General features: G+C 51.1%; 1 protein-coding gene across 1 annotated transcript in view; it reads left to right on the forward strand.

Moving 5' to 3' along the window:
* The first annotated feature begins 8,876 nt into the window (after positions 1-8,876).
* LOC127576619 (zinc finger protein 850-like) overlaps positions 8,877-23,429 on the forward strand; it is a 60,865-nt gene continuing 46,312 nt past the window's right edge. Inside the window, exons 1-2 of the mRNA XM_052027200.1 lie at positions 8,877-9,308; positions 12,363-13,638. Coding sequence (XP_051883160.1) covers positions 12,365-13,638 — 1,274 coding nt within the window. The 5' untranslated portion in view covers positions 8,877-9,308; positions 12,363-12,364. The remainder of the gene's footprint in view (positions 9,309-12,362; positions 13,639-23,429) is intronic.

Below are 23,429 nucleotides of genomic sequence, written 5' to 3' on the forward strand. Positions count from 1 at the left end.
TTTGCTTGGAATTATAATATCGAATGCAGAGCTGTAGTCAATAAACAATAGTCTAACGTAGGTGTCTTTACTGTCCAGATGCTCCAGAGCTGAGTGTGGGGCCAGGGAGATGGCATCCACTGTAGACCTGTTTCGGCGATAGGCAAATTGCAATGGGTCCAGGTTGTCTGGAAGGCTGAAGTTGATATGTGCCATGACCAGCCTCTCAAAGCACTTCATGACAGTGGATGTCAGAGCCACTGGTCAGTAGTCATTGAGGCATGTTACCTTGCTTTTCTTTGGTACTGGGATGATAGTGTCTTCTTAAAACAGATGGGAACCTGAGATTGAAGCAGGGAGAAGTTAAATATGTCCGCAGATACTCCCGCCAGCTGATCAGCATAAGATGTGAGCACACGGCCAGGGGCACCTGTTGGTCAGAAAGTCAAGGATCCAGTTACAGAGGGAGGTCCGGATGAAGGGTCTCGACCCCAAAACGTCGACTGTCCATTTCCCTCCATAGATGCTGCCCGACCCGCTGAGCTCCTCCAGTGGTTGGTGCGTCTCTGCCGATGGTGAAGTCGGCGTCAGTGTCTAAGAATCGTTGGAATGTTCTTGTATTTCTTTCTCAGGTCTGTGTTTATTTACCTTCTCCTTCGATGCATCCCTGCTCTTTACCCCAACTACTTCCTGAGGCAGTGGGTTCCAGATTCCGCTGCATTCCGGTCAGAGAAGGTTCTCCTGGATTCTCTGCAGGATTCACCACAGACAGAAGGATTGGACAATGGTTCGTTGTGAGCTCGTCTCAGGGATTCTCAGGGATGTGGAGGAACAGAGGGATCTTTGGGTCCACGTCCATAGATCCCTCAATGTTCCACAGGTCGATAGGGTTGTTAACAAGGCGTATGGTGTGTTGGCCTTCATTCGTCGGATTATTGAGTTCAAGAGCCGTGAGGTAATGTTGCAGCTCTATAGAACTCTGGTTAGCCCACACTTTTCAGTTTTGGTCACCTCATTATAGGAAGGATGTGGAAGCTTTAGAGAGGGTGCAGAGGAGATTTACCAGGATGCTGCCTGGATTGGAGAGCATGTCTTATGAGGATAGGTTGAGCGAGCTAGGGCTTTTCTCTTTGGAGAGGAGGATGAGAGATGACTTGATAGAGGTGCACAAGATGTTTAGAGGCATAGATCGAGTGGACAGTCAAAGATGTCTTCCCAGGGCGACGATGGCTAACACAAGGGGACATAATTTTAAGGTGATGGGAGGAAGGTATAAGGGGGATGTCAGGGGTAAGTTTTTTTACACAGAGTGGTGGGTGCGTGGAACACACTGCCCACAGAAGTTGTGGGGGCAGATACATTAGGGACATATAAGAGACTCTAAGATAGACACATGAATGATAGAGAAATGGAGGACTATGTGGGAGGGAAGGTTAGATTGCTCTTAGAGCAGGATAAAATGTCGGCACAACATTGTGGGCCAAAGGGCCTGTACTGTGCTGTAGTGTTCTATGTTCGATGATTCCCTGTGCTCTAATCTTTGGGAACTTTAACTGTTTCCTTCCAGCACTACTTAATGCTGAAAGATAGCATCAGCTGATGCACAAGGAGCTGGGAGACACACACACGGGCGAGTTACCAGGGCACAGGAACCTCAAAGGGTGACAAGTCTGCCCTGATGTATGGAGTCTGAGGGTAGCGTGAGGGCCTGCTCAATGGAACCAAAGAGGGATCGAAGCAGGGCAGGGATGGGGAGGTGCGGAGTGTAAGGAAAAAGTTAAATTAGCCAAAAGTCATTTCTGATTCCTCCTGCAGTCGTGTGTGACACAAAATGGCAGTTGTCAGACAACATGGTGTCAGCTCGGACTGTGGGAATGTTTTGAGAACTGATGCACATTCTTGAGATCGGATACCGGTGAAGAATGTTTTCTTCTTTACGGACCCGTTGTCTCTGTTTCTAAGTTAGGTGTTCAGGCCGAAGGTCACGATTGATAAGAAGGTACAGGCTGGTACCACTGAGGAATGGAAAAGTATTGGGGTAAAAGTTTCTGAAGGGTATAAAAGGGGGCACCTTCTTTGTGCAAATGGGGACCTTCCCTGAGGCTGGGTCACAACCGGTGGTGAGACACCGACAGAAGGCTGCGTGAGAGGCTGTCAGATGCCTGAGGTTCCCTCCGGCATTATACAGATCGGTTCATTGACTGGTTGATAAGTATTATTTTGCTTCCTTCTGTATTTTAAGTATTCTTCCTCCTTTCTGTATTTCCTATAACTCTAATAAAGTAGTTTCTATGTGTACAGTGCCTCTTTTGTTTGCAGATACGTCTTGCTGCTGAATCAGGAAAGAACAAGGAACGAATTTTAAAATATTTTCGTTACAGTGGACAGAGAAGAGGGCATCAGCTGAGGAGGAGGGGCGTGGGGGCAGTGTACAGGAGATGGGGGAAGGAACCATTCCAGGTAAGGGCCCTGTCCACTGGGGTTCAGTGGCTTACGTGGGACTCGGGGCTGTATCAGGCCAGAGCAGGGCATGGCCCCCCCTGTAAGTTATAGGATATGAGGGCGAGGGGTTTGGCAGAGGGGATTGTGGGAGGAACGGGTCAGGGAGCAGTCCTGGTGGAATGCAAAACCTGACCAGGATCGGGCGCGGAGCTGGGGACCAGTGAGCATAGCGGAGAGGAAGACGGGGGAAGGGATGAAGCGCTGAGCCACGGCTGCAGTGTCCCCTTCCCAACAAAGAAAGGAAGGCCGCTCCAGATTCCAGTGCCTGTGGTCTCTTGTGTCTCCAAAGAAAGGAAGGCGTGCATTTATAAGGTGCCATCGACGGTCTCGGGACGTCCCACAGAGCCTTACGGCCATTGAAGGAGTTTTGAATGAGAAACAAAGGACTGCAGATACTGGAATCTGGATGAAAAACACGATGATACTGGAGGAACTCAGCAGGCCAGGCAGCATCTGTGGAGAAAAGCAGGCAGTCAATGTTTCGGGTCAGGACCCTTCTTCAGGACTGAAGATAGGAAAAGGGGAAGCCCGATATATAGGAGGGGAAAGCAGAGCAGTGATAGGTGGACAAAAGAGGGGAGGCGGGGTGGGTACAGGGTGGTGATAGGTAGATGCAGGTAAGAGACAGTGATAGGCAGGTGCGGGGGAGGAGGGGAGAGCAGATCCACTGGGGGATGGGTCAAAGGTAGGGAGAGAAAAAAGGTAGGAAAAAAGGCTTGGAAAAGGAAGAAGAGTCATAGTTGCAGGAGGTGTGGGGAGGGGGGTGGGTTTGAGGGGATTACTTAAACAGGGGGAATTCAATGTTCATGCTGTTAGGTGCTGTTCCTCCAGTTTGCGCTTGGAATTCTCCTGGCAGTGGAGGAGGCCGAGGACTGACATGTCAGTGATAGTGTGGGAGGGGGAGTTGAAGTGACCGGCAACGGGGAGATGCAGATCGCAGTTACGGACGGAGCGCAGGTGTTCTGCGAAGCGGTCGCCCAGTCTGCGTTTGGTGTCGCCAATGTAGAGGAGGCCACACTTGGAGCACCGAATGCAGTAGATGATATTAAGGGAGGTGCAGGTGAATCTCTGTCTCACCTGAAAGGACTGTTTGGGTCCCTGGATGGAGGTGGTGTAGGGGCAGTGGGAAGTCCCCGGGGTAGGATCAGGATGGGTGGGGGAGGGAGGAGTGAACGAGGGAGTCGCAGAGAGAGCGGTCCCTGTGAGAGGGGTGGGGAGGGGAATATATGCTTGGTGGTGGGGTCCCGTTGGAGATGGGATTTGCATTGTTGTCGCTGCTGGAATGTGGGGTCTGCAGCAGCCAACGTGTGCACAGCAAGATGCCACGGGGAGCAGGGCGAGGGTCACCCGACAAGGTGTGCGCGGTGTTAGCTGAAGGGTACACATTGGTCAGGACAGATGGAAGGGTGAAGACCAGGAATGGCCCCCGGACAGTCTGGGATCGCTCGGGATGGTGAGGAAGGAATCACGCTGATCGATATGGAGTAGGGGGGGGAGAGTGGCTACTCATAGACAGAAACAACTGCCAGTCATGACGGGGAATCCAACTGGATTAGGGAGCAGGAAATTAACTTGATACGACTCCAACCCCACTCACTGGTGAACGTCATCGCTCCAGGCTGTATCCACCCACCGTTTGAAGATTATCGTTGAAACAGCTTCTACCACATTTTCGGACCGTGGATTTTCAATTGCAGCACTGTACTTGCCCCAGTCTCACCCCTGGATCTAATGGCGTTTCATTCATTCCATGTCCCCTGGGTAACAAGCCCGCCCTCCACTGGTTTCCCCTTTCCCCTTGTGTCCTCTCCTCCACCGGATCTTTCCCTTCCCTAGGATTACGATCCCAGTTTCTTCAGATAACTGGTACCACCCCCACACCCCAACTCCCCCACCTAACCCCCCACACCCCCATCTATCCCCCACCCCCTACAGGATTCCCTAAAGATTACCTTGCAGGTTGAGTCGGTAGTAAGGAAGACAAATGCAATGTTAGCATTCATTTCACGAGGACTAGGATATAAAAGCAAGGATGTAATGTTGAGGCTCTATAAGGCATTGGTCAGACCACATTTGGAGTATTGAGAGCAGTTTTGGGCCCCATATCTAAGGAAGGATGTGCTGGCATTAGAGAGAGTTCGGAGTACAAGAATCGTCCCAGGAATGAAAGGATTAACATATGAGGAGTGTTTGACGGCTCTGGGCCTGTACTCGATGGATTTTAGAAGGATTGCGGGGGGGAGGATTCTCATTGAAACCTTATGAATATTGAAAGGCCTGGATAGAGTGGATGTGGAGAGGATGTTTCCAGCAGTGGGAGAGTCTAGGACCAGAGGACACAGCCTCAGAATAGAAGGACGTCCCTTTAGAACAGAGATGAGGAGCAATTTCTTTAGCCAGAGGGTGCTGAATCTGTGGAATTCATTATGTGGAATCTGTGGAGGCCAAGTCATTGGGTATATTTAAAGCGGAGGTTGATAGGTTCTTGATTAGTAAGGGCGTCAAAGGTTACGGGGAGAAGGCAGGAGAATGGGGTTGAGAGGGAAAAATAAATCAGCCATAAATATGGCAGAGCAGACTCGATGGACCGAATGGTCTAATTCTGCTCCTATGTCTTACGGTTTTATAGAAAAAAATTACAGAAGGCAGAATAAAGTGCTACAGTTACAGAGAAGGTGTAGTGCAGGTAGACAATAAGGTGCAAGGGCCATAACGAGGTAGATTGTGAGGTCAAGAGTCCATCTTATTGTACAAGAGGTCCAATTCAATGAGAACAGCAGGATAGAAGCTGTCCTTCAGCCTGGTGTATGTGCTTTCAGCCTTTTGTATATTCTACCCGATGGGACGTGGGAGAAGAGAGACTATCCAGGGTGGGAGGGGTCTTTAATTATGTCGGCAGCTTTACCGAGGCAGTGAGAAGTATAGACAGAGTCCATGGAGGGGAGGCTGGTTTCCGCGACGTGCTGAGCTGTGTCTATAACTCTCTGCTTCAACCAACAACAAGGCTGCCAATCATCTGATTGTTTAGTGTGGGATCTTGCTGAGCACCCACTGGCACTAAACCATGGGACCAGAGGTTAAGTAAACTTAGCCTCAACTTGGGAGAGACTGCAAAGTCTCCTTGAACTGGCTGTTAAAGAGAAACCAGCTTTATTTGACTTTACTGAGATGCCCCATCTCCATCGGAGCTCTCAGGTGATTAACACAGACTGAAACAAATCACAATTGCAGGAGAGAGAATGTGGGTCAATCCCGGACGTCATTAATAGCGGCAGAATCCAAACCTTGAGCCACTTGTGAACCTGCCGGTGATTCTGCACTGCAGAGCCCCTGCTCACACTTGGAGCAGGTGAATGGCTTCTCCCCACTGGTAGGAGAGAAAGCTGGACACCTGAAAGAATCCTCTCCCGCAAACTGAGCAGGTGAATGGCTTCGCCTGAGTGTGACCTCAGTAATGAAGTGAGGAGGGATGGATAATTGATTCCCTTCCCACAGCTTCTTCCCCGACGTGACTGCTCTGGTGTTCCGACAGGGCAGATGGCCGGCTGAAGCCTCGACCACACTCAGAACACGTGGACCATTTTCTCCCCATTGCGAATGAAGCTTTTTTGCTTCCAAATTCAAGGCCAATGATGGATGGAGTGACTCTGGCTGGTCATAGAGCCCTACAGCACGGAAACAGGCCCTTTGGCCCAACTGGACCATACCAACAAAGATTCCCATCTAAGCTAGTCCCATTTACCCAGATTTGGCCCATATTCCTCTAAACCTTTCCTATCCATGTACCTGTCCAAGTACCTTTTAAATGTACCTGCCTCAACCACTTCCTCTGGCAGCTCATTCCACACACTGACTACTCTCTGGGTGAAAAGGTTGTCCCTCGGGTTCCTATTAAACCTCTCCTCTCTCACCTTAAACCTATGCCCTCTGGTTCTTGGTTCCCCAACCCTGGGAAAGAGTGTGCGCATCCACCATATCTATGGCCCTCATGATTTTATACACGTCTATAAGATCACCCTTCATTCTCCTACACTCCAGTGAAAGAAGTCCCAACCTGCTCAACCTCTCTCCATAACTCAGTCCCTTGAGTCCCAGCGACATCCTCGTAAATCTACTCTGCACTCTTTCCAGCTTAATTGCATCATTCCTATAGCAGAGTGACTAAAATTGAACACAATATTCCAAATGCAACCTCACCAACGTCTTATACAACTGCAATGTAACATCAGTGCCTTGACTGATGAAGGCCAGTGTGTCAAAAGCCTTCTTCACCACCCAGTCTACCTGTGACGCCACTTTTAGGAAACCATGTACTTGCGGTCCAAGGCCCCTCTGTTCTACAACACTCCCTGGGGCCCTGCCGTTCACTGTGAAAGTCCTACCCTCATTTGTCTTCCCAAAATGCAACACCCCGCACTTCTCCGAATTAAACTCCATTTGCCATTCCTCTGCCCACTTACTCAGCTGACCAAGATCCCTCGGTAATTCCTGATATCCGTCTTCACTGGTCCTGAAACGGTGTTTGGTTTGAGCTTCCTGTCTATGAATCTTCCGATCCTGATATCCTGAAAAATAGATTTAAAACCGGAAAATGGGATGCACGAATCATCAGGGGAGTGGATGGAGGTGGATTGTCGTACAAGTGGAGCTGGTTCACCAGTTCCCTTCGGGGAAGCGAGTGTGCCAATATGGTGAGGGCCAAACCGGACTCTGATCTCAGTGAAAGAAGATTGAGGGGGAGAGAGAGTTGGGGGAGCATATGAAGAGTCTTCATTCATCTCATCCTCAGCAATAAAACTTTCCTTTCAACACTTCTGAGTTCCCTGCCCTCCTCCTGAAATAGCTACTGGTATTGGTTTATAATTGTCACGCACTGAGGTACAGTGAAAAAATTTTGGTTCGTACAGATCAATTCATTGACTTCCTTCAGTTTTCATCCCATAAAAATTCTCCCTGGAACTCCCCACTGCTACACTTTCAAATTCCCAACCATCTCAGCCCCTGGTCCTTGTTCCTCTGTGAGGCTCCACTGAATTACACCCTCCCTGGTATCTCTAAGCCCCGAATCCACTGGAGGGGTTTCCCAATTTCTCACTAATCACTTCCAATAGTTTGCGCTGTTGTCTTTTGTGGGTCTTGTATTATCACTCACAGCACTAACTCAAAATGATTTGACATTGACCCACATTGTTGCTTTACTGAGACTGAGCCACAACTGACACACTGGAGTCTGTGAGCAGTGGCTAACAGGGCCCACTACGTGTTGTTCCTTGATGGAAGTCGCAATCTCTGCAGAACAACCTGTGCTATCTGTGGGTAGGTCAGTGTGTTTTGTGTCAGACTTCACCAGTATGTTCTCCCTCTCTCCCTCAACCTGGCTATGTAGGATGGTCTCGTCTCTGTCTGAAGATTCCACCATTTTGCTCCTTTTGTTTAAATCCTTATTTTAGCTGTACAATCAATGAACAATTATTATCCCTGCTTAAAAAAAACTTCAAATTTTTGTGCAATTTTGGTCACCTTGATGGCACATGCCATCAGGCTCAAGGACAGCTTCTATCCCACTGTGATAAGACTATTGAATGGTTCCCTCATATGATGAGACAGACTCTTGACCTCACAATCTACCTTGTTATGACCTTGTCTACCTGCACTACACTTCCTCTGCAGCTGTGACATTTTACTCTGCATTCCGTTATTGATTTTACCCTGACCTACCTCAATGCACTGTGTAGTGAATTGATCTGTACGAATGGTATGCAATAATAAACCAATACCCATTACAGGAAGGACGTGAAGGCTTTAGAAAGGCTGCAGAAGAGGTTTACCAGGATTAAAGGTTGGGCAAACTTGGGTTGTTTTCTCTGGAGGTTGGGAGGCTGAGGGTAGACCTGATGGATGTTTATAAAATTATGAGAGGCATAGCTAGGGTAGAAGGTCAGAATCTTTTTCCCAGGGTAGAAATGGCGATTACTAGAGGGCATGCATTTAAGGTGAGAAGGGTAAAGTTTTAAAGGCGATGTGAACGGAGGGCGATAGGCGCCTGGAACGGGCTGCCAGGGGCAGTGGCAGAAGCAGATACGATAGCGGCGTCCCAGAGGCTGTTAGACGCATGTGAACATCATGTGACTATCTAACACATGGACAGAGAGGCGCTTTTTTTGGACCCTACGATGCAGGCCATCGGGACGAGAGAATTTGTCCGCCTTGAGCGGCCCAATTACACCTGGACATTCTTCTCCGATGATAATTCCTCCCCTTCCTTCCAGTTACGGTGCTGCCTTTGTACCAATGACTTCCGCCTCAGACCAGGACTGAGCTCCGCCCCGGCACTCGGATTGGTTGGAGGACCGGTCCTCCAGGCCCTCCCATTGGTCGACAGGGCAAGTCATACTTGGAGAAGGGTGTTTCGTTGCGCCCAGTATGTTGCACGGGGCAAACATCTAGTTCAGGAACTAACCGATATGTATCACTGAGGCGCTGATTCCGTAGTTATAAACACCTTTGCTGCATTGAAACCGGGTTCACTTATCCGCGTCTGCAGCCTTTAACAAATTATTTGCTCGACGGAGTCTGCACATACTGGAAGCTGGAGCAACAAGCAACCTGCCGGTGAACACAGCGGGCCGAGCAGCGTCTGTGGGAGGGGGACAGGAATTGTCGACGTTTCGGGTCGAAACCCTGCATCAGGGATCATCTGCTGAGTGGGCAGAGCGTATTCCGTGTCCTGGAGCATTCTGGGTATCGGAAGCCGCCATTGCACCGCGGAACAAAATCCACACCGGCAGCTTCACAAGCGGCGAGAAGGAACGTGTCCTCATCGAACGGTATGTTTTCCGCGGGCAGCTCATTCGATTTCTTTTATGTTAAATGCTGTGACTGATCACTTCAATTAATCACTTCGGGTCAACATTTCCCACCTGGAGCTCATATTCGGTAAGAACACGAAATGGGGTGTGTTGGTTGGGCAGTGGTGCACTGCCGGACTCCAAACAGTGTGCGACAGAAAGTGGAGCAAACGTCCAGAGAGGTTTGTGCAACTACCCTGACATTAATTGGAACAGTGGTAGAGCAAAGACGTGATGGGTGGATGTCAGAGCCACTGGTCGGGAGTCACTACCTGCTTCTCCCTCTGTGTCCCTTTCTCTCTCTTGATCTATCTGGGTTCTCCTACACACACACACACACACACACACACACACACACACACACACACACACACACACACACACACACCACCCCATCCCCTTTCATCCAGTTTCTTTCCCCTCCCACCACCTACTCACGGGCACAACCCTCCCACCACTGAGAACATCTTCAAGAGGCAGTGTAAGGACGAAGTAACCTCACCACCCAGGACATGCCCTCTTGACGTTACTACCATCGGGGAGGGGGTACAGGAGCCTGATGTCCCACACTCAACGTTTCAGGAACAGCTTCTTCCCCTCCGCCATCGGATTTCTGAATGGTCCATGAACCCATCAACACCACCTCGTTATTCCTTTTGTTTTTGCACTATTTATTTCTTTTTGTAATTTAATTTTATCTCTGCACTGTGCTGCTGCCGCAAAACAACAAGTTTCACATCATTTGTCAGTGATAATAAACCTGATTCTAGTTTAATCTGATTCTGAGTTAACCTGCCCATCACCCACACACTCCTCCCACTGGGTCCCTCCCGCTAATGTTCCCATCTGCCCACCGTACCTCCCTTACTTGGATCCCCTTCACCTTCCTTTCCTATCACATTCCACCTATCGCCTCCCAGCCTGTGTCGCTCTGTCCGCCCTCAGCTCCTTCCTCCGACTCCATCTGTCCATCGCCCTGCATCCCCTCACCTCTTTACACTGGCCATCCCCCCCTCTACCCATCCAGTCCAAGTGAAGGGTCCCGACCAGAAACGTCGACTCCGTTTCCCCACCACAGATGCTGCCTGACCCGCTGAGTTCCTCTGGCAGCTCGGTTTTTGGCTCCAGATTCCAGCGTCTGCAGTCTCCATGGGGGTGGGATTGGGGGATGGGTACGGGGTTTGGGGGGTGGGTGGCGGGGGATGTTGACAGATAAAATCAAGGGAGAGTTGAAAATGTTTTAGAAATATCTGAACAGAAAGAGGATAACGAAAGAAAGGAGGCCGCCAATCAGAGATCGGAGCAGTAACCTGAATGTTTTGGCAGAAGACGTGTCAGGTTCTAAATGAATACTTCGCACCAAACCTCACGAATGTGGAGGACTTTACACGCGCTTCTGTTTAGGAGGAAGAGTTTAAAATATTAAATATGACAAAGTTGGAGACGAAAATAGGAAGAGATCCAACATCTTTAAAAGTGGACAAATTAAATGTTTTTTAACGTTAGGTTAAATGCATCTCAGCCACCTCAGAAGGGCAGAAAATAGAGAGATTTATCCGTTAGCAAAGATTAGGAATGTAACTTAAGGCGTGAACTTTGGATCTTTCTGAAAAGTCGTCGGTCTGAAGCGTTAACCGAACTGAAACACATTTCTCTCCACAGAGGAGACGCAGGAGAGACGGCAGATGCTGGTAATCTGCATCCACGGAGGGCAATGGACACCAAGGTCCTAAAGAAGTGTCTCGGCCCAAAACGTCGACTGTCCATTTCCCTCCGTAGATGAGAAACGCGATGACGCTGGAGGGGCTCAGCAGGCCGGGCAGCATCCATGGAGAAAAGCAGGCGGTCAACGTTTCGGGTCAGGACCCTTCTTCGGGACTGAAGATAGGAAAAGGGGAAGCCCGATATATAGGAGGGAAAAGCAGAGCAGTGATAGGTGGACAAAGGAGGGGAGGCGGGGTGGGCACAGGGTGGTGATAGATGCAGGTAAGAGACAGTGATAGCCAGGTGCAGGGGCAGGAGGGGAGAGCAGATCCACCGGGGGAATGGCAGATATCCTCCATAGATGCTGCCTGACCTGCTGAGTTCCTCCAGCGTTTTATGTGTTTCTCTCCACAGATGTAGTTTGACTGCTGATTATTTCCTGCTTTTCCTGCCAACATCTGCACTTATTTCTCAGTTCGAGGATTTCTTTTGTATGTACTTGGTTTAACCCAAATTCTTTGTTTTCGATCTCCAGCTCCACTCGGGGGTAGGGGAACCACCAGCCCGCTCACCCCCATTTCCAGGGGGTGACCCGGGTCCCGGTGCGAATGATTCACAGCCCTCCGCGCCTGCCCCCCAGCGCGCATGCGCCGGCCGCCGGGACCCAGCGGGACATCCTGGGCCAGGGCTGCTGCTCGGACCCCTCCAGTGAGGAGTGGGAGGGACTCCCGGGGTCCGGGACCGGGACCCCACGTGGTTTCTGGGGTGGGGGCTGCTACGAGCTCCCAGAGCCTGCATCAGTCCTTCACCCCCTTGTGGGCTGATCTACGTTCAGTCACACACAACGGACATGTGTCTGAAACATCGGCTGTCCATTCCCCTCCACAGATGCTGCCCGACCTGCTAGGTTTACAACATAGAACATTGCAGCACAGTACAGGCCCTTCGGCCCACCATGTTGCGCCGACGTTTAACCTACCCTAAGATCTATCTAACCCTTCCCTCCCACCAACCCCTCCATTTTTCCATCATCCATGTGCCTATCTAAGAGTCTCTTGAATGTCTTGAATGTATCGCTTCTACAAACCGTTCCACACAACCCCCCACTCTCTGTGAGTCCCTGCATCGTTCTGTATGCTGCAGCACAGGAACGGGCCATTTGGCCCACAGTGTCTGTGCTGAACACAATGCCAAGTTGAATGTATATCCCTTCTGCCTGCACTTGATCCATGTCCTTACATTCCCAGCATATTCATGTGCCTGTCTAGAGACCTCTTGAATGCCACTATGCTATCTAACCATTGATTCACACACTCCTTGTCTCCACAGCAATGGACCCACTTCAATGCCCCAAATGTGGCAAACACTTCAAGCGATCCAGTGACCTACTGAGACACCAGCGGGATCACAGCGGGGAGAGGCCGTTCACCTGCAGTGACTGTGGGAGGGGGTTCACTCGCTCGGCCAACCTGGTGACCCACCAGCGGGTCCACACTGGGGAGAAGCCGTTCACCTGCTCCGAGTGCGGGAAAGGATTCACCCGCTCGTCCAACCTGGTGATACACCGGCGGCTTCACACCGGAGAGAGGCCGTTCACCTGCTCCGAGTGCGGGAAGGGGTTCACCCGCTTGTCCAACCTGGTGATACACCGGCGGGTCCACACCGGGGAGCGGCCGTTCACCTGCGCGGAGTGTGGGAAGGGGTTCACCCAGTCCTCTGACTTGGTCATCCACCAGCGACTTCACACCACTGAGAAATTATTTACTTGCTCTGAGTGTGGCAAGGGATTTGCCCGCTCATCCGACCTGGTGATACACCAGCGAATTCACACCGGGGAGAAGCCATTCACCTGCTCTGAGTGCGGGAAGGGGTTTATCCGGATATCCATCCTGCTGAGACACCAGCAAGTTCACACTGGTGAAAAGCCATTCGCCTGCTCCATGTGCAGAAAGGCATTCGTTTGGTCATCCGACCTCCAGAGGCACCAGCGAGTTCACACTGGGGAGAGGTCGTATATCTGCACTGAGTGCGGGAAGGGATTCATTTACTCCTCTAACCTGGTGACCCACCGGCAGCGGGTTCACACCAGGCTGTGGCCATTCACCTGCTCCAAGTGCGGGAAGGGATTCACTCAGTCGTCCCACCTGGAGACACACCAGCGGACGCACTCGGGAGAGAGGCCGTTCGCCTGCTCCCAGTGTGAGAAAAGGTTTGCTGCTGCTGCTTACCTGCTCAGACACCAGCGGACTCACAGCAAAGAAAGGCCGCTCACCTGCCCGGAATGTGGGAAGGGATTCGCTCGTTCCTCCAGCCTGCTGATCCACCAGCGGGTCCACACCGGGGAGAGGCCTTTCACCTGCTCCGAGTGTGGGAAGGGATTCACCAGGTCGTCCAGCCTGATGAAACACCAGCGGGTCCACACCGGGCAGCGGCCCTTCACCTGCTCCGAGTGTGGGCAGAAGTTCACTCAGTCGTCCCACCTACTAAAGCACCAGCGGGTCCACACCAGGGAGAAACCGTTCACCTGTCCCGAGTGCGGAATGGGATTCACTCGGTCATCCAATCTCCTGAGGCACCAGCGAGTTCACACCCAGGAGAAAACTTAAATATGCTGTATCTGGAATACTCAAATATTACAATCAGGGGGCAGTGGATTCTGCAGTTACTTCTGCTGTTACAGAATTAAACTCTGGTTATTGGGCACAGTTGGGGGTTTGTTTCTACTGGGGTTAATAACCCAAGTAACTTGGCTGTGTTTAATATTCTGGACCTAATAAACATTCTGTTTTAGAAACGGTCTTGTAATTGTCCAGTTTGCAATTGATAAGATAAGATTTCTTTATTAGTCACATGTACATTGAAACACACAGTGACATACATCTTTTTGCGTAGAGTGTTCTGGGAGGCAGCCCGCAAGTGTCGCCATGCTTCCGGCGCCAACGTAGCGCACCCACAACTTCCTAACCCGTACGTCTTTGGAATGTGGGAGGAACCCGGAGCACCCGGAAGAAACCCACGCAGACACAGGGAGAGTGGAAAAACATAGCTGATTGATCCCTGGCAGTGTCGAGGTCCCACATCCGTTTTTTCAGAAACGGCATCTCATCTTCCATCCCCGCAGCCTTCAGGACGATACTGAATCAAACCATTTCAGATAACACACTGGTTGTATTAGAACTGGCTCTTTCCGCTATAAGGTGACCCCTCTGTAAGACAGAATGGTTTTCCTCCCTCCTTGGACACCACCTGAACATTTCCAGTGTCCTCCATTTGGTATCAGGTTCCGCAACAGCTCTGACCGGCGTTTCAGAGCCTTGATAGTTTTGGTCACCCTGTTATGGGAAAGATGTTATTAAACTGGAAAAAGTGCAGAAGAGATTTACCAGGACATTGCCTGGACTTGGAGGCCTGAGTTGCAAGGAGAGGTTGTGTAAACTAGGACTTTATTCCCTGGAACATGGGATTGAGGGGTGACCTGATAGAGATATATAAGATCATGCAGGGCATCGACAGGGTGAAAGCACATTTTTTCCCAGGGCAGGAATGCCAAAAACAGGAGGGCATAGGTTTAAGATCAGAAGTGAGAGATTTAAGAGGGACATCAGTGGCGGTTTCTTCACGCCAAGGGTGGTGCGTATTTGGAACGAGCTACCAGAAATAGCGGTTGGGGCGGGCACATTAGCAACGTTTAAAAGCCATCTAGATAAGTACATGGATAGGAGAGGTTTAGAGGACTCTGGGCCAAATAAACGCAGGCAGATGGGACTAGCTCGCCGGGCAACACTGTTGGCATGGATGAGTTGGGCCAAAAGGGCCTGCTGTAAGATTTTGTTCTCTCTCCCTCCCTCTCTGTCATCATCAATCTATTAACCAAATGGCTCAAGTCACCTGGGTAACCTTAGGGCTCCAACCTATCAGCGATCTCCTCTTTGCCCTGCAGATTTAAACTAGCTTCTTCTCTCGCTTTCCCATGAACGGTTTCTTTTTTTTTGTTTGAAACGCACTTTGCTGATCTTGCAATTGTCTCTGCAGTACAGAGCAAAACAGATGTTTGATCCCTGCCAGTGTTTCTGTCCCACAGCTGTTGCTTGAGGAACAGCACCTCCTCTTCCATCAGGCTCGATATTGAATTCAACATTTTCAGGTAACTCACTTTTCCTGGTTGTGTTAGCACTGGCTAGTTCTCCTGTAAGGCTATCTGATGAAGGATCTTTCTACTCAAACATTAACTCTCTTCACAGATGCTGCTTGACTGGCTGAGTATAAAATTGGTCTATTATTGTCTCATGTACCGAGGTACCGCAAGAAACTTGTTTTGCATACTGTTCGTACAGGTCAATTCATTACAACAGTGCATCGGGGTAGTACAAGGTAGAAACAATAACAGAATGCAGAATAGAGCGTCACAGCTACAGAGAAAGTGCAGTGCAGGTAGACAGTAAGGTGCAAGGTAACAACGAGGTAGATTGTGAGGTCAGGAGTCCATCTTATCGTATAAGGGAACCATTCAATAGTCTTATAACAGTGGGATAGAAGCTGTCCTTGAGCCTGATGGTACGCGCTTTCAGGCTTTTGTAGCTTCTGCCCGATGGGAGAAGAGAGAATGTCTGGGGTGGGTGGGGTCTTTGATTATGCTGACTGCTGTACTGAAGCGGTGAGAAGTGGAGGGGAGGCTGGTGTCCGTGACGTGCTGGGCTGTGTCCACAACTTTCTGCAGTATGTTGCGATCCTGGGCAGAGCAGTTGCCATACCAAGCCATGATGCATCCAGATAGGATGCTTTCTCTGGTGTATCGATTAAAAATTGGTGAGAGTTGACGGGAACAAGCCAAATTTCTTTAGCTTCCTGAGGAAGTAGAGGTGCTGGTGTCAACATGGTTGGACCAGGACAGGCTATTGGTGATGTTCAATCCCAGGAACTTGAAACTCTCAACCCTCTTGACCCCAGCACCATTTATGCAGACAGAAGTGTGTGCACCATCCCCTTCCTGGTCAATGACCATCTTTTTTGTTTTGCTGACATTGAGGGAACGGGTGTTGTCATGACACCATGTTAATACGATCTCTATCTCCTTCCTGTACTCTGACTCATCGTTATTTGAGATACAGCCCACTACGGTGGTATCATCTGCAAACTTGTAGATGGGGTTAGAGCAGAATCTGGCCACACAGTCATGAGTGTTTAGGGAGTAGAGAGCTGAGGATGCTGCCTTGTGGGGCACCAGTGTTGAGAATAATCGTGCTGGAGGTATTGCTGCCTATCCTCATTGATTGCGATCTGTTGGTTAGAAAGTCAAGGATCCAGTTGCAGAGGGAGGTGTTGAGTCCCAGGTGATGGTGATGGGTTTGCTTGGAATTATAGTATTGAAGGCAGAGCTGTAGTCAATAAACAATAGTCTAATGTAGGTGTCTTTACTGTCCAGATGCTCCAGAGCTGAGTGTAGGGCCAGGGAGATGGTATCCACCATGGACCTGTTTCGGCGATGGACGAATTGCAGTGGGTCGAGGTTGTCTGGGAGGCTGGAGTTGATGCGTGCCATGACCAGCCTCTCAAAGCACTTCATGACAGTAGATGTCAGAGCCACTGGTCGGTAGTCATTGAGGCATGTTACCCTGCTTTTCTTCAGTACTGGGATGATAGTGGTCTTCTTAAAGCAGGTGGACACCTCGGATTGAAGCAGGGAGAGGTTAGAAGTGTTTCCACCATTACATGGTTTAATTCAAAGTTAATAATTTTATTGCAGAGATAATTTGAGTTGGGCATCGGTGATTTTGGAGGTGGGGTGTGGGGTAGGCCATAGGCAGTGGTTGCTCCGGGCTTCAGTCCAGATTCCAGAGCTCACCCAGCACCAGTGTCACGCTGGGAGATATTGGCCTCTACGCTGGGGCTTTGTCCTGGGATCAACAACAAAACAGTCAATCACCTCACTGCTGTGTGTGGGATCTTGCTGACCACCCACAGCCACAAAACGACAGAACTTCAGCAGGAATTCCCTTAAGCGGGGAAAGATGAGAGACTCCTTGAATTGGTTATTGCAAGGGAAAGCCAGTGGCATCGCTGGAAAAGCTGCTGCCTCACAGCTCCAGCAACCCCAGGTTCAATCCTGACCTCCGGCGCTGTGGGTGTGGAGTTTGCACGTTCTCCCCGTGACCTGTTTTTTTGTCTCCAGTTTGCAAATGCGGGCGGGCACAGAGGTTGAGGTAAAAGTCGAGGGGACCTTGAGCCCGCAGAGAAGAAAATGGATTCAACTGCGAGTGCAGAAAAACCTTTTTCTCAGGAAAAACCAATGCAGATGGAGAAATCTTTCTTCCTTTTTCAATCTTTTTATTGAATCTCAAATTAATTCAAATTAATATACATAACATTAGTGATTATACACATGGTGCGAAGAGATCGGGATTACAATAACAGTTAATATATATATATATACTCACAAGGAGTAAACTGTGTAATCTGGACCTCCCACGCTGTTGCTGAGTGAGCGTGATACAAAAAAAATTGAAAAGAGATTTAATTATATGAAAAGAGAACCCCCAAATCAAAAAAAAATAAGCAAAAGCAAACCAAAAACTTCGAAAAAAAACTGGACTGATATTTCTTCGGTTAAAAAAAAACATCATTATGTTGTCAACTCCGCTCCTCTGTATTCAAAGATTATTGAAAGGGGGAGAAATCTGAAGTAAAAGTGGAAAATGCACAATGCTTCCAACAGCAACTATGGAGAGAGAAATCGATCGTTCGACCCAAAACGTCGACAATTCCTTTCCTCCCACAGGTGCAGCTCGACCCACTGAGTTCCTCCAGCAGATTGTTTCTTGCTCCAGATTCCAGCATCTGCAGTCCCCCTGTGCCTTCAAAGATGTGCGGGTTGGTAAGTTGATTGGCCACTGTGAAGGGTGTAGGTAAATGGCAGAATCTGGGAGAAATTGATGGGAATGTGGGGGAGAATAAAATGGGATTAGGGGTGGGATTATTGTAAATGGGTAGTTGGGTTGGTGGGAACAACGGGTCTGTTTCTGTTCCGTCTGACCATGTGAAAGAAGCTTTATTCAAGTTTACCGAGATCATCAAACATCACCCCAGCAACGTTCGTACTTCGGGTCAACGTCCTCTCCTGAGCACAAGCCAAAATCAGAAACCAACATGTCTCGTGTTACATTCCCAGTCTCCGTAAGTAAGGAAAACTCTCTCGCTATTTCCTCCCTTTTCGTAACTTGGGAAAGTGTAGCAGTTCAGGACTGTGATTTATAATTCAGTTAAGTTTGACACTTACGTGCAAAGTTGGATCAGAAGTTCTAACGTGGAGGAAAGCCATGTTGAGATATGACTTGGCACAAGTAGATGGGAATACCTCCCACATTCCAAAGATGTACGGGTAGGTTAATATGGGTTTAAAATAGGCGGCGCGGACTCGTTGGGCCGGGCCTGTTACCACGCTGTAAATAAAATTTAAGATGTAAAAAAAATTAAAGGTAAATCAGTGTCAGAGCAGAGGGAGGCAGTTAGTATATTCCCTCTGGGGGGGGGGGGAAGGGGGGGGGGAGTGAGACTCCCAAAGCTGCCACCCTCTGGATGTTGTGGATGTTAGGGTAACAAAAGGGGAGCTAATAACATCTCCAGAGCTCAACACTGCAGAAAGCCTGGAAGACCATAAAAGGCGCAGGTGTAAAAGAAGAAATCAAAAAAGAAACTGCAGATGCTGGAAATCTGAGATAAAAATGCCAAGGACTGGAAAATCTCAGCAGCTGGGGAAAGGGGAAGGGTCAAGCTCTGCGACCCTTCGTTCGTTATGAGTTTTTCCAGCATTTATCCGCACGGTAGCATAGCGTGACGCTATCACAGCGCCGGCGACCTGGGTTCAATTCCCGCCGCTGTCTGTAAGGAGTTTGTACGTTCTCCCTGTGTGTCTGTGTGGGTTTCCTCCGGGTGCTCCGGTTTCCTCCCACATTCCAAAGACGTACGGGTTAGGAAGTCATGGGCATGCTATGTTGGTGCCAGAAGTGTGGCGACACTTGTGGGCTGAGCACCCCTCCCCCCCCCCCAGCGCATTCTCAGTAATGCAAAAAGATGCATTTCACTGTGTTCCCATGTACATGTGACTAATAAATAAATATCTTATCTATAATCTAATTAAAAAGGACTGTACATGCACCAAAAGTAGGCACATGCAGACAGCTATCAGCACAGTGTCGCGCACGCACACACAGACACACACACACCAGTGGGTTCAGGGATAGGTGGTGTTGCACAATCCCTCATCCTCAAGCCTCTGCAACCATTTGTTCTCGACCCACTCTTGCCTCCCTGTCCCTACCTCCAGCGCCTTTTACCCCGCCGCCCCCCTCTACCCCCTCCCCTATCTGCACCAGGCATCTCAAATGTTCTGGAGATGAGCCACCTTGCAAAATCCTCAAAAGCCACCAACAGAATGATACAACCAACATCGGTGATCTTCCCACACCGCCCCCCTGGGCCAACATCTGCAGCAATAAGGCTTGAGTGCCAGCTCTGATGGGCAGTCCGTGTTGATCACGTGCCCAATACCAGACTCCTGACACAAGCAGGAGGCACAAGCCTGTCCTGGTCAATTCACGTAGATGCCACGGCCAAGAAAGCTCACTAGCGCCTCTACTTCCTCAGGAGGCTAAAGAAATTCGGTATGTCCCCTTTGACACTCATCAACGTTTATCGATGCACCATAGAAAGCATCCTATCTGGATCATCACGGCTTGGTATGGCAACTGCTCTGCCCAGGACCGCAAGACAGAGAGTTGTGGACACAGCCCAGCACGTCACAGAAACCAGCCTCCCCTCCTTGAACTTTGTCTTTACTTCTCGTCTTGGTGTAGCAGCCGGCATAATCAAAGACCCCACCCACCCGGGTCATTCTCTCTTCTCTCCTCTTCCATCAGGTAGAAGATACAGGAGCCTGAGGGCACATACCACCAGGCTCAAGGACAGCTTCTACCCCACTGTGATAAGACTATTAAACAGTTCCCTTATACGATGAGATGGACTCTGACCTCACGATCTACCTTGATGTGACCTTGTACCTTATTGCACTGCACTTTCTCTGTAGCTGTGACACCTTATTCTGTACTCTTATTGTTTTTACCTGTACTACCTCAATGCACTCTGTACTAACTCAATCTATCTGCACTGTGTAATGAATTAATGAAAAGGGTCTCGTCCCCTCAAGTCGATTGTCTGTTTCCCCCTCTGTAGATGCTGCCTGACCCGCTGAGTTCCTCCAGCGCTTTGTGTGTTGCCCCAGATTCCACCATTGGAATTAATTTACTATTGTCTTGCATACCATTCATAGAGATCAATTCAGGACACAGTGCATTGAGGTAGTACAAGGTAAAACAATAACAGAGTGCAGAGTAAAGTGTCACAGCTACAGAGGAAGTGCAGTGCAGGTAGGCAATAAGGTGCAAGGTCATAATAAGGTAGATAGTTCAATTCCGGCCACTGTCTGTAAGGAGTTTGTACGTTCTCCCCGAGTGTCTGCGTGGGTTTCCTCCGGGTGCTCCGGTTTCCTCCCACATTCCAAAGACGTACAGGTTAGGAAGTTGTGGGCATGCTGTGTTGGTGCCGGAAGTGTGGCGACCCTTGCGGGCTGCCCCCAGAACACTACCCAAAAAAATGTATTTCACTGTGTGTTTCGATTTACATGTGACTAATAAAGATATCTCATAGTAAGGTCAATAGTCCATCTTATTCTACCGGGGACCGTTCAATAGTCTTATAACAGCGGGATGGAAGCTGTCCTTGAGCCTGGTGCTTTCAGGCTTTTGCATCTGCGGTCTCTTGTACCTGCATCAAACTGATGCATTTCTCTCTCTCTCTCTCCATCAGTGTTGTTTGCTGGGCATTTGTTGTTTTAATTTAGCAGGTTTCCCAAGCTGTAGTAATTTTTTTCTGCGGGGGGGGGGGGGGGGGAAGACAGGGGGGTGTCTGAGAGCGGGGGGGGGAGAGAGAGGGGACAGAGAGGGGAGGAGGGTGTCCGAGAGCGGGGGGGGGGGGGGGGGAGAGGGGAGGGGCGTGTCCGAGAGAGGGGGGTGTCCGAGAGCGGGGGGGAGAGGGGAGGGGCGTGTCCGAGAGAGGGGGGTGTCCGAGAACGGGGGGGAAAGAGGGGAGGGGGGTGTCCGAGAGCGGGGGGGAGAGGGGAGGGGGGTGTCCGAGAGCAGAAGGGGGCGAGGGGGGGGGTGTCCGAGAGCAGAAGGGGGCGAGGGGGGGGGGTGTCCGAGAGCGGGGGGGGGGGAGAGGGGAGGGGGGTGTCCGAGAGCGGGGGGGGGAGAGGGGAGGGGGGTGTCCGAGAGCGGGAGGGGAGGATGGTGTCCGAGAGCGGGAGGGGAGGGGGTGTCCGAGAGCAAGGGGGAGAGGGGAGGGGGTGTCTGAGAGCGAGAGGGGAGGGGTTCTCTGAGAGCAGGAGGGGAGGGGGTGTCCGAGGGCGGGGGGAGAAGAGGGGAGGGGTGTCCGAGAGCTGGGGGGGTGAGGGGAGGGGGGTGTCTGAGATCAGGGGGGAGAGGGGAGGATGGTGTCCGAGAGCGGGAGGGGAGAGGGGAGAGGGTGTCTGAGAGCGGTTGGGGGGGGGGGGAAGAGAAGAGGGTTGTCTGAGAGCGTGAGGAGAGGGGAGGGGTTGTCTGAGAGCGGGGTGAGAGGGGAGGGGGTGTCCGAAAGCAGGGGGAGAGGGGAGGGGGTGTCTAAGAGCAAGGGGGGAGAGGGGAGGGCGGTGTCTGAGAGCAAGAGGGAAGGGGGGTGTGTGAGAGCGGGAGGGGAGGGGGGTCCGAGAGGGGGGAGGGAGGTGTCAGAGAGCGAGGGGGAGAGAGGGGAGAGGGGAGGGGGGTGTCCTAGAGCGGGAGGGGGTAGAAGGGAGGGGGTGTCCGAGAGCTGTGGCGGGGAGAGGGGAGGGGGGTGTCTGAGAGCTGGGGAGTTGTCCGGGGGAGGGGGTCTGAGAGCTGGGGAGAAGGGGAGGGAGTCCGGGAGTGGCGGGGGAGCGTAGGAGGGAGTCCAGGAACGGAGGGGGGGGGGGCACGGTGGTGTGGGGTTGCGGGTTGGAAGGGGAAAGAGGAGGTTGGTTCAGAACCGCGCCGGGACCGTCCCAGTGCAGCAGCCCGCGGCGCTCCCCAGGTCCGGCCTCGGGGTCAATTTAACCCGCAGCCCAGCACTCAGCTGTTGATACTATGGTCTACCTCAGGATACAAGAGGGGTTGAAATAATCTTATGTTTCATTCTGCTCTCGGTGTTAACTTTGCTTCTCCTTTCATTGGAGACACAAGAGATTCTGCAGATGCCGGAATCTGGAGCAACACACACCAAGTGCTGGAGGAGCTCAGCAGGTCAGGCAGGGAAATAAACAGTCGACATTTCAGGTCGAGACCCTTCATCAGGACTGGGAAGGAAGAGGGCAGAAGCCAGAATAAGAAGGTGGGGCGTGGGGGGGGGGGGGGGGGAGGGGGAGGAGCACACGCAGGCAGGGGAGAGGTGAGTCCAGGTGGGAGGGGGAGGGTAGGTGGGTGGGTGGAGGAGAATCTGAGAGCTGATAGGTCGAAAAGGCAAAGGGCTGAGAAGAAGGAGTCCGGTAGGAGAGGGCAGTGGACCATGGAATGAGGGGTAGGAGGTGGGGAGCAGGAGGGAGGAAGTGGGCAGGTCATGAGGGTGGGGGAGAGGAAAGGGGTGAGGGGGCCACAGGAATGAGGGAAGACAAATGGGGGGGGGGGAGGAGAAGAAAGCAGAGGGGAGGGGTTACCGGAAGTTGGAGAAATCGATGTTGAGGCCGTCAGGTTGGAGACTCCCAAGGCGGAACATGAGGTGTTGCTCCTCCAACCTGCGCCTGGCCTCAGCGTGGCAGCAGAGGAGGCCGCGCACAGACACGTCAGTGTGGGAGTGGGGTGTGGAATCGAAGCGGGCGGCCACCGGGGGGTCCTGGCTGTTGCGGCGGACGGAGCGAAGACGCTCGACGAAGCGGTCACCCCAATCTGCGTCGGGTCTCACTGATGTACGGGAGGCCGCACCAGATGCAATAAGTGACGCCCTCGGACTCACAGGTGAAGCGCTGCCTCACCTGGAAGGATCGTCTGGGGCCCTGAATGGTGGCGAGGGAGGTGTAGGGATGGGTGTAGCACTTGGTGAGGATGCAGGGATAAGTGCCGGGAGGGCTATAGGTGGGGAGGGACGAGTGGAGAAGGGAGTCACAGAGAGAGCGGTCCCTTCGCAAAATGGAGGGCAGTGGCGAGGGGAAGATGTACCTGGTGGTAGGATTCCTTTGGAGGTGGCAGTGTTAGCCTAATTTAAGTTCCCACTCCTGCCTGCTGCAAAAACACACAGTGCCACAGATTAATTCCGTTTAATTGCTTTTATTAGTAGTATACTACCAGGGAGAACCCTCCTTTA

Source organism: Pristis pectinata, chromosome 12, assembly GCF_009764475.1.
Source record: "Pristis pectinata isolate sPriPec2 chromosome 12, sPriPec2.1.pri, whole genome shotgun sequence".
Lineage (NCBI taxonomy): Eukaryota > Metazoa > Chordata > Chondrichthyes > Rhinopristiformes > Pristidae > Pristis > Pristis pectinata.